The sequence below is a fragment of the Cryptomeria japonica genome, chromosome 10, assembly GCF_030272615.1.
Source record: "Cryptomeria japonica chromosome 10, Sugi_1.0, whole genome shotgun sequence".
Taxonomy (NCBI): domain Eukaryota; kingdom Viridiplantae; phylum Streptophyta; class Pinopsida; order Cupressales; family Cupressaceae; genus Cryptomeria; species Cryptomeria japonica.
Genome location: NC_081414.1, coordinates 102,655,999 through 102,672,980, shown reverse-complemented (window position 1 = coordinate 102,672,980; position 16,982 = coordinate 102,655,999). Strand labels below are relative to the sequence as shown.

The following is a 16,982-nucleotide window of genomic DNA, read 5'->3' as shown; positions in this document are numbered from 1 at the left end:
TAGTCACATATTTGAATTTCACATATAGAAATAATTTGGTACAATGCACAACCTTGATTTTTATTTCATTGAATTTGATGTTATCTACTCAACTATGTGGATTAGCGATATTTATGAATACATGTATGTAGAGGTTATATGACTGTTAGGAGGAAAATTCTCTTAGGTTGGAGGTTATAAAATATTGTTTTTATAGTAGTGTGAATAACTGAAGATGAAACATTTCGATCATAAAATGCATTAGAATGATTATACACATTTGATTTGTTGTTAATGCTCTAATGTTAGTGTTCCTAGCATTATTTTGTTGCTAATTGATTGGATAATCATGGAATGAGATTAGATATAAAGAGATAAGATAACCTTATAAATGAAAGTGACTAAATGCCTCTGAATACAAGGAAATAACAATAAGTTACATACAAATGTGTGTTTAGTTTTCCTTAGGGGGAAAGTGTTGAAGAAGAGTTGATCAAAAAATTGAACTGAATTTGGAAGTTTCAGAGATTAGATCCATGGGTATAATATTGAACCCATGCTCTTAAAAATGACCCATGACATGGAAATGGTAAAATCAAGGTGTTTATAGCGAATGTATGGAAATGGTTGCATGAGTACATGTAATAACCACACAATCTAGGTGAATAAATCATTGTGTCAATATATACATGGACAAAGTGGGGGAATAAGGGTGTAGAGGAGTGTAATAAGGTGAGTAGCTTGACATAGGAGAATGAGCCTGAAGTTGCATGTAAATACCATTTGTCAACATATAAATATTTTAAAAAATTTCTCAAAATAGACATAGAACTAGATAAGTATTGGACTAGGTACATAAATTTCCCCATTAAAAACATTGCATTACAAAATTTATTAATATTTAAAATAAAAATTATATAAGAAGTTTCTAATTTGAATGGAATAATGTGATATATATTAACGAAAAGAATGAATGCTAATTATATTTTGAAATAAATTGATTTCAAACCAATAAAATTAAGTTTGAACATTCTTTATTTAAAGAAACTTTTCCTAATTGAAATATAGATACAAAACTTGATAAATAAGATTTTAAATTAAAAATTAAATAAATTTTAATAAACTTTATTTCATGATAGTTTGGGTCCATTCCCATACAAAATTATATATATATATATATATATATATATATATATGACAAAATACTATAGACACATAAAAATTTCCATTAATTTGTCCTCATTTAATTTCAAATTTCTCTGAACATCGGGCGAGTCCTTATTATTACACTATTATTTCTCCATAATTCATTATTCATAAATTCCATCTTTTATTATATTATTATTAATATCTCATTATTTATCTATTAAATTTATTAAATAAAACATTATAGATCATATTCATGTATACACCTTCATGCATTCACCTTATATACATTTCTCTATTTATTTAATAAAACCCTTTAATATCCCCTCCTACCACTTACCATTTCCCCTTTACCACACATCTTCCCTATACCACTCATCTTGCATTATCCCATATTCATCCCACAACATGAACTCACCTAGAGAAAATCTATTTAAACAAGGCCCCCTCTCTTATTTGGGTATCCCATCTTTATGCGTCGAACTTATGTCAGTTTGCATTCTTCATCATCTTTGCATTTTGTTTTCTTTAGCCTCCTTTGCATTAATCATCTTGAATCTCCAAAAAATCATAGCTTCTTGTGTGTGCTTCTGACAACAATATTATCTACATAAGATCTTGGTTTAAGGAGTGCAATGAAGTAGATTGTGTGACATGCATGTGTGTTCTTAGTTTAGATTTTAATTTGCATGTATGTTTTTGACAGGAAAAACTTCATTGTTGGATGCTGAAAGATTGAATCTTGTATTCAATCCATTTCCTCCATCTACAAATACTTTATATCAATAATATTTTACAATTAATAAAAAATATTATACATTTTATTGATTTAAAATTCAGTTAAAAGACAGTCCCTTGCTTCTTATAATTCTTGGTTGGATATAAAAAGGAAATACAAATAGAATACTTTTTAAAAACTTTAAAAAATAGAAAATTGATTTTTTTATGAAAATATTTTATATCATCGAAAATTGAAAGAGCTTATATTTTTTAGTGGTAAGAATGAGAGGAATAAACATCAGAATATTTTTGGACTGCTATGGGAGCTTGCCTATCAGAAAACACTTTGTAATCTTTTAAATCACTCACATAATTGTTGTAGCCAATTTTAAACCACACACATTAAGCAACATATTTAGATTAGAGAATGTCAGTCAATTCTGAATATTTAACACTTCTAAATCTAGAAATCAAAACTTAATATATGTGATTTAAACCGTAGCATCTAGGGGAAGAGCACCAGTAGCCGTCATAGTTAACTTCGCGCACCCACAAATCCTAAACGGTACATCGAATTTTGATTTTTTTTTTTAGTTGTTTTCGTATGTGACTTAACTGCTTATAGCTATTGATCTGGCTTATGGGTAGTAACGATGCACGTTGTGGAATCAGTTATGCGCACAAAGGTCAAAAAGTACACATTTCAAAGTGTCGCCTGATACCTAACTAAAGATGTTCCAGTAACTGTCAACTCATAATCGCTAGTACTTGTTGACAAATGTTCCAATAGTGGTGCACAAATGTTCCAATAGTGGTACACAAATGAGACAAAAGTTCCAATAGTTGTGCACAAATAGATCAATTAATTACAAAAAATGATCGGCTATTAGTACAAAACAAATTTATTAACCGTGTTTTCACCATGACAGCTATTGGAGATCAACATGACAATAAGACGACGGTTATTGAAACTATGTTATCGATTGATACTCTTCCCCTTGCTATTTCACGTACAGTCCGAACACATTTCACACCAATCTTCATTGCCGATTGTCATAATTCATGAAAAAGCAAAAGAAAAACAGAGTAAAATTTGCAGAGGTGGTTTCAGAATATTTTGTACCTTGGCGAAAAATCCATGCAACCTGGAAATAAGACTCCGAGATTGAATTACAGTGGCATTGAGCGTACCATGGACTACATCGGTTGCCATTATAATCTTCTGAAAATGAAAAAAAATTATGGATTAATGACACACAGAGACCTACTTGTTGATTTCAGTACCAGAGTTTTATACATGATTGAAAGCATTTGTTCATCACAGGGAATATGAAAAGAGATCGAATAGTTTATGTTATAAAGTGAAAGATTTATGTTGGCCCAGATGTTGAGTAAAGAAAATTAATGGTATAGAATATATATCCACTCAAAGCAAAAGATTTATATCCAAATATGCCATTATTCTTTTTTTCTTTAGAAATGTGAACTAATGGGCTTTACTTTTTAATGGTTGAAAATTCCATACCTATGTGTTTTTTCTTTATAAATATTCCATTACTATTTATCTTTATATTGTTCAATTGAAAGTGAGGTATTTATGCCTCTTTTTTTTGATGTATTTTGTATATTTATTAATGTATAATAAGGTTTATTTTATGTAAAAGTTGACAAATAATTTTATATTATTCTATTTTTATGATCATTCATGCATAAGATCAAAATTTTGATCCTGTTTCTAGTCACTTGTCACCCTATTTTAAATTCATAAATGCATGATACTTTAAATCATTTTCATAGCCACAACTTTGAACTTCATACTTGTGAATGTAAATATATCTTAATGTGAGCTTATATCCTCCCCATTCCCCTTTGCTCCCCTCCTGTCCCTTCCCCCACCTTACTAGTTGCTATGAGTCAACTAAAGTTCAACTCATTTTGAATTAAAACTCCAAGGTGGTGTATTTACACTGTATTCAATAAACTAACTAGACGTTAACATAAAATACATGCCTCAATGTTTAGCCTAAGTGGAACATGGAAATCTATATTTATTTATTTTTCATTTTCTTTCAATTATAACAAGAAAACCATAAATAATTTGAAGATAATATTAGCTAATCATTTGTGATATTTTATGAGTAGATTATATTTTTAATTTTAAAAAATATTTTATGTTTTCATTGTTTTTTTAATAAAATGTTTCTTTCACTTTATAGCATTTTTCTATGACTAATGTTTATGTGCAAAACGTAACTTGAGTTAGAAATAAAATTTCTGCATGACATTTAACACAAATTATTAGCATTGATATCCGAGGGAATAAATTTATTTAGCAAATAGGATGACATATAGTATATTGAATGGCTTTTCCTAAATTCATTATTTGTCCAACCCTGTTCCTATATAAACAATGTTAGATGAGGTGATTGTGGCATTATGATAAGTGACAACTTACAATCTCCTGTATAAAGACAACCCTTATTCTTTCTCTATGCAAGAAGGTTATGTATGAAGATAAATTTTGAAAACATGGTTTGAATTGTAAGCTTAGTGTCATATGGCCTAGCCTTGAACATTTTTTAGGATTCATTTGCAATTTGTATGTATACATTAATGTCTCTAATGTCATTAAAATGGGCACATGGTAACATATGGATCCATGATATCCATGTTGATGGTCTAAATGATATAATACAACACTAGTAAAATAAAATATCTTACCTCTCTTGAAAAGATGATAAATCTAAGATTTTTTATCAATAAGGTCTCTATAATTGGGTTTGTATTGGATAACTCGACATGTAATTGTGAATAATTTATTCAAGGGACCTTTATGATTCTAACTTCAAAAGTTAATAAAAAAAAATATATGCAACAAAAAATTATGAAAAGAATATCCACACACTAGATATTGATGTGACAAATCTATATTTTAAAAATTTGAATTTTATTCTTGCTATAAAAAATGCTATGTATTACAAAATAAATCTCACTCTTGGAAAATGTTGATTACTCTAAAAATTAAGTTATTAAAAGTTACATAAAAATATGCATAATTTATTTATTATTTTTTAATATATTTAGAACCTACACGAAAACACTCACAAATAAGTAGCTTACTTCATCTTCAAATTCTTAATAGTTTAGCTGCTATAAGTGTTAAAAAGTGAATATATGGTGCAAAATGTTGATTTCAATGTCAAATTTGGCCAAAAAGTGTAACCCACTATTGTGGGATCATCCTCACAAGACAACTCCTTTACATCCTCCTCCTTTGCCACAAAAAAAACGTATATGCATATATTCCTTCCGTCAATCATTCTCATTTACAAAGAAAGAGATGGTCTTCTCTCTTTTCACCAATTATGAGATTTTCAAAGATTGGCTAGCTTCTTCTTGTTTTCTATGTTCTATAAAACCCATAAGACTTCATCACATATGTGTCTCCCAAAGATCTACGTCACTACTATAACGTAATCTATAATGTTGAATGATTTTAATTGTACTTGACATCTTGGGCCACCTCTTGTGAAGTGTTACATTTCTCTTTAATGCAATGTCCAAACTGTTTTCCTCTTTCATTACAATCCTTAATATTTTCTTCTTAGATTTAGGGTAGAAAATCAACATATTCATCCCACTTGCACTCTTCAGCTCTAACCCATTCATCTATTCTCTCTCAAAATATTTTCAAATCACTTATAAGGGCCTTCTAGATACTAATAATTTTGCCTACTCATCAAGGTGTTTAATATTTCCTAACAATTCTATTCCTTAGCTAATCCTAGGCTCTATGGCTTTCCTCTTTTTCTTACAAGATGACTATTTATTATTACCATTATATTCTTCCTTCTCTCAAGCCTCGAAATCCATTTTTATTATGCTTTATTTATTGATGTTTCTCCAATATTTACATGGGTTTACCTTCTAAAACATAAATCTAAAGTTTTCTTTAAGTTTAAACACTTTAAAACATTTGTTAAGAACTAGTTAGGTGGGAAGATTGAGATCTTGAGGTTAGAAAATGGAGGTGAATATTTCTATAAGAAACTTGATGGTTCTTTAATAGATTTAGGTATTATGCGGTAGAAAACTACCTATACACAACACAATAAAGCAATGTACAAAATGAATGTATAGACAACTAAAACTGTTCGAACTCAATTATATAAATATTTATTATTTATTTAATTATTCTCATTTTCTTCTATTAATTAAATGAATATTTATTTGTCCAATTAATTAACTCAAAATTTTCTAAGCCTTTTTTCTATTTTAATTTAAATAAATATTTGTTATTTAATTTAATCTCATTCATTCTTTCCCAAATTAAATAAATATTTTATTTATTTTATTTATGTGTCTCTTTCCTCTATTAATTAAATAAATACTTTTAATTAATTAATTAATTCATTTACCTTTTTCTTCTTTCCATTATCTAAATGAGAAACTTGGCCCCAAATCATAATCCATCTTAACCATCTCCTTTATTATATTATTTCTTCTAGCTACCCTTTAATCTTAGCTGACCATCTTTATCTCAACCCTTAATCCTATCCCTCCATTTTTAGGATGTTCTCTATAAAAGAGACTTCCTCCTCCCATCTTTCATATTGAATCTTTGTGCATACTTACACTCTATCAAAATCATAGCTCACATCATCATGATCAAGTCTACATCATCACAAACAGATCCTTCTTCATTGAGCTCTTGTGCAAGCATAAAAATTTCAGAGCAGTTGTATCATATACAAGATCAATGGAGATAAGAGAACAATGGAGATCAAACCCATTTGAATGTGTGAAGGTATCATTTGGTTTATTTTATGATATTGCATGTTTGATGGTTCTTCATTGATGTTTTGTTGAACTTCATTGTAGATCTAGGGTTTTGTGGTTGGAACTATAGGGTTTGCAATAGGGTTCAAATTCAACATAGATAGAATGAATTGGATATTAAATGACAAAACTATTCTAGTATGTTGAGTTGTGTACAATAGATTTGTGGATTTAGGTAGAAGCCTATGAGCATTGCCTATTACTTGGTGAATTTATCTCATTGTTTAACTTTGGTTGGTAAGATTCCATAGAAGGGTAGGGTATGTGAATGAGAATTGGAGACCAAAAGGGGGTATTAATTGGCTTTTTTTTTTGTGAAATTAGAAAAGACTAATCTTGGATGAGAATTTGAAGACACAAACTAGAACAAAAGTCACATTTCTTTGAATCTACTTTCTAAATTATTGTACTTTATAAATTGGTAAATATTAAGGGGTTCAAATAACGGGCACCTAAAGTACTTCAACTTTTATCAAAAAACATAATAATGTCTTGCGTGCATCCCCTACAATTTGAACTATTTTTTGTATTTCAAAAATCAAGGTCCAATAATTTTTTTTAGCAAACATCATGTAGTTTATGCTTAATTTTCAACTAATTTTTTATGATGTGGACCCCTATTTCTAAAAAAATCTAATCATTTTTTTTATAATACGTTTCAACAGACACCCACCAAGAAAATAAAATTTAATAGTGTTTCCTTGTTTGCAATTACCTAGCTCTTCCACATTCATTGCGATTTTCTGACCATTGCATTTAAGGAAAATAATTGCCAAGTGAAGTTAAATTATTGTCAAAAAAAAATGTACGGGACGGTGTACACGTATTCCCAGCTCTGTGGAACGAATCTGCTCCTCACAAGATTGGAAATTTGCATCACTTTCTTTATTGCATAAGTGATAACCTCAAATCTTATTCAAGCTTAGGAGCTTAGTGAAAGTTTGACTTGAATGGTTAGTCGTGTCATAATTGCATACATAAGGATAGGTTATAAAGAAAGATATAATAAAGCCATAGTGAAACGAATATATTTATATATCTGAGCTCTCACCCACCTTTTTCAATATGGTGTGATTTTCATAAATGGGGAATGGTATGTTGTATATTATTCTGATAAAGTTTACTTGCTCATTAAATATATACTTTGTATTATTTTGGCTTAATTTAAGATAGTTTTTAAGGGATTAGATTCAATTTCATAGAATTGTTATATTTCATATATTTATAAAATTGTTATTGTTTACATTTTTATAATTAAAGATTATATTTAGTCTTGTGGAATTGTTGTATTTGATATATTCATAAAATCATTATAGATAGAAGTTTGTATAATTAAGAATGAGATTTAGTCTTATAGAATTGTTGCATTTGACATATACATATATCTATTAAACTTATAAGTTTGTGTAATTAAGGATTGTCTCATGCAATTCTTGTATTGGACATAATTATAAAGCTACTATAATTAGAATTTTGTATAACTAGTTTTAAATTATTTTATAAATAAATATTATATATTTTCACAATCACATAATGTCATGTAGCAATATTATTGTATCATGTTTCAATTTCATATAGACTATTTTTTTAGTAACTAACAAATATCCTATATTTATAGGTCAAAGGAGAAACCTCGAGTTATTTTTCTTCTTTTTATAGGGTCTTTCTATAAATTCAACATAGAGAGTAACCTCCATTGCTTTGTGCATTATGAGAATTCTCTCTTTCAGTACCTCATGCATTCTAGAATTTGGTGAAGGAATTACACTAATAACATTTAAGATGTGAAATTCATAAGTCCACATGACTCCCTTATCAAATTCTACTAACATTAAATTTCGGTGAGTGAAAAATGTTGATTATTTTTGGAATAGTGTGTAAGGAGCATCAATAGAAAATATTGCCTCCAAAGGACAAAGTGCTCAAGGTCATATCATTGAGAGGCACATCACAAACGAGTGCAACAAAATAGTACCGAAGATAGAGACAAAAAACTGATTTATCATATCATTCTTGAACTTCGTGTAGATGACAGACTTCAGATTTAATCATTAAAAAAACCTTATGGAATGGTTTGTGACTTCATTGTTAGTAGGTTTCAAGTGGTAGTCCATTCTATAGTTTCGCTTTTCCACCAACATTGCTATGATGTGTGGGATGATTAGGAAGGTACATTGTATATGCTACCAAGAGGATTAGGCATCATTGGTCTCATTATAAATTTACAAGTTAAAATAAATATATAATTGCAATCAAATTGGACACATCAATACACACATCTTAGATAATATATTCTAAAGCATATCCATACAAATTAAACTTTTTGTATTGAGGAGTATATTGTATAATTATCTTCAATTATTGTTTATAATTTCATATCTTTAACATCACAAGTGGGGAGAGAATGTTTTTTTTTCTTATCCTTTCTATGTGTGAAACTTGTAATAATACAAATAATAAATAATATGATTGTAAAATGTATGAATTTACTAATCTAAAATGATATAACCATTAAAGAATGATACAATTTTATAAGAATGTCAACTTCTTTATCATAAAAAGCATCTCAGCTTCTTGATCATCAAAATATTCCATAAATGCCAATTCAAGATAATTTTGAATGCATCGTTAGAATTACATAAACTGATAATATTCTTGTAGTCACATCCTCAACCATATATTATATCTATAATCTATATTAAACATAATGTTTCCCCTTTCCAACCTAATAAATTTAAGCATAGCCCAAAATCTAAAATGATAATCTTGAACTCAAACAACATATTCCAAACATTAAATCGTACTTAGGTCCATATAATGATAATATATGCAACCCATGACCTTGACATATTTTTGAAAAAAAAAAACTATGAATACTCTACCAACATGGAAATATTTAGAGGTTTTGTTTCAATTGTGTTTTGATTCCTCTAAGTGGATGCACAATTGATTTGAATCTATGAGACATTGTTTGCACAAACAACATCATTCACTAAATATGATACCAATTGATCTCATTAAGTTCTACACAATTGCATACAAAAAAATATACCATTTTTTCCTAATAGACCTTCCAAACCTCTTGGGTGCACCCATTGCACACCAAGATGCAATTACTAGTTTTAACTTTACATTGAGAGACATGAAAACATATGAATAACATGCTTGACATTATGCCATTTTTTTCAATTTAATTTTTTATCCTCATCACAATATTAAAGAATTTCAACGATAAATCGTCAAATCACACTAACACAATCAGAAACATTAAATTACAGACAATTGAATCCAAAAAGACAGTGCAATAATCACAATATACAGCTAATTTGTACGCGTGCTTTAAAAAGCTAAGTGGGTATCAATCCAAATAAAAAAAGATAAACATTGAATGCGGGCAGTACGAATGAATAAAGTTAAAACGCAAATGAGAGGCTCAAATTTCCCGAACGGCCAGAAGAGGCCTAACTTTTCCTGTCACTCCATCTACTCTCTGAAATGCATTTCACACTCCCTTTTTAAAATGAAATTTGAGCTGGTTCAGTGATGTAATTAGGTGGTAATAATGGGAGGAATGACATCAGACTTGCGACCCGCAATGGGAGCTTTGGTATCGGGAAACACAGGGTGGCCCTCCAACTCCACAACGTTCCCATCTCGTGTTATCCGCACTGGGAAGGGCAGAAGATGGCCCGGAAGATCATTTATTTCCTCACCCACAAAAAATTCCCACGTTCGTTCAGCAAAGCCGCGCACCATTCTCACGCAGGATCGACTCTCAGGGTGGAGATATTCGTGCCTTAGCCCCCCATTGTGCTTGGCAAAGTGTTCATACCAGAGTGACATGCGATACCCGAATATCTGACCTCGTGCCCGATGGTGCCCGTCTTTGCTGTTTATGTGGTGGGGTTGATAACTTCCCTGCGCTATCTCTGTGTCTCTTGCTCCGTCCATCGATCTCTGGTTCAGATTGGCCGACCCCATTATTACGTACTCATCGTCCACTGTAACACACAACCAGAAGCGGAAGTAATGGTTAAAAGAGTTCAATTGTGTAAGGTTTGTTTAGTATAAACATTTTGGATCATGTTTATGATCGATTGTTATTGATGATTTCTGGATTCAATTGTGTAAGATTTGTTTAGCATCAACATTTCAGATCACATTTCATGATTGATTGTCAAGTAGTATAGTGGTCAATAAAAGTCAACATTTCAGATCACACATCAATATTTTGGGTCACACTCCATGATAAATTGTTATCAATCATTTCTGGATTCAATTGCGTAAGATTTGTTTAGCATCAACATTTCAGATCACACTCCATGATTGATTGTAAAGTAACTAGTGAAAAGTCAAGAAAAGTCAACATTTCAGATCACACTCCATGTATGATCGCCAAGTAACATAGTGGAAAGTCAATAGAAGTTAACATTTCGGATCACTCCATGATTGATTGCCAAGTAACATAGTGAAAAGCCAAGACAAAAATATAAATACATCACATGAGAAAGACAATCGGTGATCCATCAAATAGAGAGTGGAAAGTAAACAAAACAATATAATTGATGAAAAGTGTGATCCGAAATGTTGATGCAAAACAAGATTCTTCTAGCTCTGTATTATCCTCATAATGAAATGGATTGTGATTTGAAATGTTGATGCAAAATAAATCTACATCAACAAAATTCTTCTAGTTCTGTATTATTCTGATGATGAATCATGGAATGTGATTTGAATTGTCGATGCAAAACAAATCTTAAACAATTGAATCTAATGATTGAATTCAGAATTCACAATGCAAAACAAATCTTATACAATTGAATCTAATGATTGATTTCAAAATGCATAACAAATGAAATCAACATTTTGGATCACTCCATGATTAATTGTCAAGGTAAGAAAGATTGCAAAGTAAAAAAAATCAACATAATAATAAAAACACATCATATAGGAAAGACAAATCTGTGATCCATCAGCGAGATAATAGAGAGTGGAAAGTCAACACATAGAGTGGAAAATCAACACAACTTTCTCATATCGTGTGTTGATTTTCTACTCTCTATTATCTTGATAATTGATGAAGAGTGTGATCCAAAATGTTGAAGCAAAACAAGATTTTTAACCTTAATTATCTTGATGGATCATGGAGTGTGATCTAACACTGATGCAAAACAAATCTGCATCAACAAAATTAGAGTGTGATCCAAAATGTTGATACAAAACAAGATTTTTTAACCTTAATTATCTTGATCAATCATGGAATGCGATCTAACACTGATGTAAAACAAATCTGCATCAACAAAATTTCTCTGACTCTACTATTTTGATGGTAAATTATGAAATGCTAGATGAAACATAAATACAGAACAAATCTTAAATAATTGAATCTAATGATTGAGTTAAAAATGCATTTACCTATCATAAGCTTGGAATGGACATAGATGAGGAATCTCCTGTTCATCTGGGCATTCCAATAATCGGTGCCCTCTTCTGGAGTCTCAGGAGCCACATATTCCCCGGGAATATGAGTTTCTCTGTTTCCCAAGCAAAAGAAGTTGAGATAGTCTGTAGGAGAGTCCGAGCTCCCTTCCTCTCTCAGTGCCTGCCCAATCATTGCATACATTATTTCTATGGTGTTCCGGTTCCAATGCAGAATTGCCTGCACCGTGTCGCCTTCAGGAATCCCCTCGGGCCACATTGGGGTCACCACATACACGGCAAATCTCTCCTTTGCCCGGATCTTGCTCACTATTTTTAGGGCAATCTCGATGGGAACAAGGTGCAGGCACCCACAGTCCTGATCCTTGTCCCACGACTCACAGCTGCCGAAAAAGTACTGGTTTTGAATGTAGATAAAATGCTTGGCCCGGCGGATTGCATGGACATAAGCCCAGTGGATGCTCTGATCTACTACCTCGTCTTTTATTGTCTCAAGCCCCAAAACCCCACTTAGATTTTCGGAAAATCCACGAACTGAGCCATCGTCTATGGACCTGAAGATCTGCACATTCCAGGCCTTTGGGCCCTCTGGAATGATAAAATGGGTCATTTGGCCCAAATCAATAAGTAGGGATGGATCAGCCTGTCTGGTCCACCGCTGAGTAAAATTGGTGATAACATCTAAAGCTGCAGGGCCTTCAATTTTGGAGTGGGTATCATGCCATGGCTCTCGAGGTCCCCCATGACGAAGATCTGCTCCCTTGAAATTATGCTGTAGAAAATCATGCTTGAAAACAGTGTCCAAACCCCCAAACAGGGTATGCTTCTCTGTATCATATCTTCCATTGGTGAGATCTATTCCTCCCACGAAGCTCACCACATGGAGGGCTGTCGACCCCGGTTCAATGGGTGCATCCAAGCTCACAGTTTTCTGGTGGTGGGTAAACTGGACCTCGACCTCTGCGCTTTCCACTATACTCAGAGAGTGGTGATCTGGGTGTCTGGGAGACAGAACACACTGCACATTGCTGTCCTTAAAATACTCAAACGTTTCATCACAATGGGTTCTCATTAAGCCTTCGTTTCCCAGAAGTTTTACAGCAGTCCTGTCCTCCCAGATTAAGACCAAAACCCTAACTCCCTGATCTGCCTTTTTCTTGAGAAGCTCCCCAAGAGTGACCCCTTCTGCTCCAGCTATCATACGCTCCCTGTCCCTCACAAGAGTAAATTCAGTGTACACTGACCATCCAGCAATGTATATAAAGACCTGGGCTCCATTAATGTACTCATACACCTCCTCCCATAATCTTGGAGGGCTGTATAGGCCTCCTCCCTGCAGTTCAATCCTTGGACAGAACTCCCGAGACAGATGGGAATTTTGATACAGAGTAACCATGCAGCCATTCCTCTGTTTGAAATACACATTCTCAACTCCAGCGAAGTCTCTGTCCCGAATCCCTGCACCCCAATGTTGATCTTCAGTCACATCACTGAACTGCAGGCGAATCTGAATCTGAGCCTTTTTGAGCTTCTCACTGAAATCTTCATTATATAAGTCATACCAGCCTTCAATGACTTCGCCGCTGAGAATCTCTGAGATGGGAATTCTGGTCCTTCCTATAACTTCTGCAGAGACAGGCAACTGGTTCTTAACACTCACCACCACATACTCGGATGATGTATATGCACAAAGTACATGGAAAGTCTCGTTCCAGACTGGGTTAACTGGGTTGTGCGTTACAACTCTGCTTCTCGCAACTCTTGCAGCCCCAAAATCTATGGTGGCATAGAATTTATGATGACAATGATCCACGTGAAGGACTTCCTTAATCCCCTCTGCAGCCTACATGCAAATTTCATGTGTCAAATCCTCAACCTCAATCTCAAGCCCAAGAAATGTAGATTGCCAAGAAAAAAATAAGAAAAAAATCAGAACAGAAAGATGTTTTGAACTTATTAGAATTTTTGAAATTTTTTGGATTCCATCATCAAAATAAAGTGAGCTGGAGAAGAGAAAAGAGAATGAGTGCTCTCTTTATTCTTATTGTGATGATCTGAGAAAAGAGAATGAGTGCTCTCTTTATTCTTATTGTGATGATCAATCAGATCTTGATCCAAACATTGATGGAAATATAATTAGACAGTTAAATCTAGAAACTTTCAAGTTTTATAAATAGATCATAGAGTGCTCACTTCATTCTACTGACTGATAGATCATACAATCTGATCCAAAATATTGATGAAAAAATATTTATTCAATCAAATTCAAAAACTTTTCAATTGTCATAAAAAAAAACCAAAAAACTTTCCAAATGAATAGATCAATTATGAATGCAACATGACATTTTCAAATTCAGAAACTTTCAAGTTCTATAATCAAATCATAGAATGCCTGCTTCAATCTAATGATAGATCATGAAATATGATCTGAAACAAACATTACTGAAAAAATGTTACCAACCAAATTCAAAAACTTTCAAAATTGTAGAAACTTATTGACTTCATTATTACCTTGGTCAAGACTGCAGATAAACCATGAAGCAGATGCTTGCCTTGTAATACAGTGGCATGAAGTGTACCATGAACCACAGTGGACGCCATTGGAGATCTTCTGAACAATCACTCCAAGCTTATGAAGCTACAGAAGATAACGAATGGATTTATATAGCAACAAATCAATGCATACACCTTTTTTTAATGCTTTACACCTATTCCACTAAAACCCACGGCAAGATTCCAGCTCATGCTGTAAATTTTTATGGTTTTTATGGTAGGTCTTATCTAAAAAGTTGACAGAATTTGGTTGGGAGGAAAGGTTTAGGAAAAAACTCGTAACACTGTTCAGTAGTTAAGGAGTATTTTAATGGTTTGGTAATGTGACGTATGGTATAATTTAACTTGAAAAAGCCACTGTCACATAAACCTGTATGAGGTGAATTTGTTTCTGGATTAAGATAGATTTAGTGTAATCCTCCAAACTCACGTTAGAACCTTCCATTTGACTTTTTCCACGGTTCTGTTGCTGCGTTTTTCAATTATTTAATGTGATGACGTGTTAGTGGGTAATGACGTCACTGCATATTTATCAAGAGGACCTCTGGACCGTCCAATCTATTTATATTCTTTCCTTTCTTAATTGGTATAGATTGAGAGTGGGATGACCGTCCAATCTATTTATCTATTTTTTTTTTTTAATTGACAAATATTTTGTGGTTGGTAATTGGTATAGATTGAGAGTGGGAGAGGGTCACATTGAAGGGGAAAAAGGGATATTTTAATTTATTTTAGTAGAGTTGATGTTTTTTTTATTGGTTCCAGTTTTTAACTTGATCTATTTTTAGGTGAGGTCATTAACGATCTCATTCATTACATTAATGCAACAACAAAAGTTCAGATTTCGGAACAAGTAGTCCAATAGAGACACAAAGCCACAACTTAACCATCACATCGTGGGGTGAACCCTAGCTAAATTTCTATTTTTAATATATAATTTTGGTGTATATTAATTGATTATTTATATAAGCATATATTCTAGATCTTGTATAACTTATTTTCTTGTTTATACTAGATTAAATTATATGTTAATTAATGATATCAAGTTTCCACAATCCATTTACAATGTTTCTAGATCAGATTGTGTAGAATTTTTTTACATCAACATTTTGGATCACACTTCATGATCCATCATTAGAATGATAAAGATAGCTCAAAGAGAAAAAAAAATGATAAAGAGAGCTCAAGAAGATTATATCTATTAATTATGTTCTTTGGACATGATTATGGGTTACATCATATCCAACTATTTTCAGCATTTAAATTTTAAGCTTTCAAGGATGTCATTATTGTGATTTTGATTGTTAGTTCTTCTGTGGGCACGAAAAGTCTGAATTATGCATATAGACTCGTGGATATGGAGGTTGCATCATATGGCACATGTTGATTTGTAGTTTTCAAAGATGACAATATTATTATTTGATTGTTACTTCTTGGTGTGGACACCAAAAGTTTTCAAAATATGGATAAGGATTGTCTATATAAAAGTTGCATCTTATGGCACTCATTGATTTATAAGTTTCAAGGATGGTGATATTATGAATTGATTTTAACTTTTGTTGTGGGCTCTCGACAAAAGTTTCAATTATCCATATAGGATTGTTAGTTCATGTAGAAATACTAATGCATTTGATGTATTCAATTTTATTTATTTGTCTGACCAATGAGCATATAGAAATAAGAAAATGGAGCAATAATTTTATAGTCTACATTTATTTTTCTATTTTAAGTAATTGCAAGAATGCCATTTATCTTTCTTCCTAGTGTTTCATGTTGGGATTAGTTAGTGCAAAAATTAATTTTTTTAATCTTCTTTTTGGAAATTATATGTCCAATGCAATCAATTCATAAAATCGGATTTCAATTCAATTCATGGAATCAAATTTCAATTCCATTAATGGGTTGAATGACATGAGGATTATGATATGCATCATGATAGTTATTTTTTATGGATTTATTCAATTTATTTTACTACTTTAGCCAATGAGAATATATAATTAAATTGGGTGAACTCACAATAGTGGTTCCCACTTTTTTGCCAACTTTGACACTGAGACGAACATTTTAAAAATAATCTTCACTTTCTAACACCTATAACTTTTAAACCATTAAGAATTTGAAGATGATGTAAATTAGTGATTTGTAACATTTTGTCTGCAGATTCTAAATATATATTTTTTCAAACTTTTTTGAAGAAAGTTATTTTTTATTTTTTCATCTCCCTCGAAAAGTAGTTTTTTACAACAAACAACATTTTTTAAGAGTGATGTGCCTCCCGAAACACAACTTTTTTTTTTCTATAAATG

At 31.8% G+C, this 16,982-nt stretch overlaps 1 protein-coding gene across 1 annotated transcript; it reads right to left on the bottom strand.

Moving 5' to 3' along the window:
* Window positions 1–9,934: 9,934 nt before the first annotated feature.
* On the bottom strand, window positions 9,935–14,860 carry LOC131072566 (phospholipase D alpha 1). The gene is made up of 3 exons (XM_058008749.2): window positions 14,635–14,860; window positions 12,100–13,966; window positions 9,935–10,685 (listed from the first exon to the last, which is right to left on the bottom strand). Exons 1-3 carry the CDS (start codon window positions 14,722–14,724, stop codon window positions 10,234–10,236), a joined length of 2,409 nt encoding a protein of 802 aa, XP_057864732.2. The 5' UTR covers window positions 14,725–14,860; the 3' UTR covers window positions 9,935–10,233.
* Window positions 14,861–16,982: the final 2,122 nt, after the last annotated feature.

Excerpts from the sequence above, each read along its gene's own strand:
- LOC131072566 (XM_058008749.2), bottom strand. The coding sequence starts at position 14,724 with ATGGCGTCCACTGTGGTTCATGGTACACTTCATGCCACTGTATTACAA. Across the intron at positions 13,967-14,634 it reads TATCTGCAGTCTTGACCAAG|GCTGCAGAGGGGATTAAGGA; the intron begins GTAATAATGAAG and ends ATTTGCATGTAG. Across the intron at positions 10,686-12,099 it reads CCATTCCAAGCTTATGATAG|TGGACGATGAGTACGTAATA; the intron begins GTAAATGCATTT and ends TGTGTGTTACAG.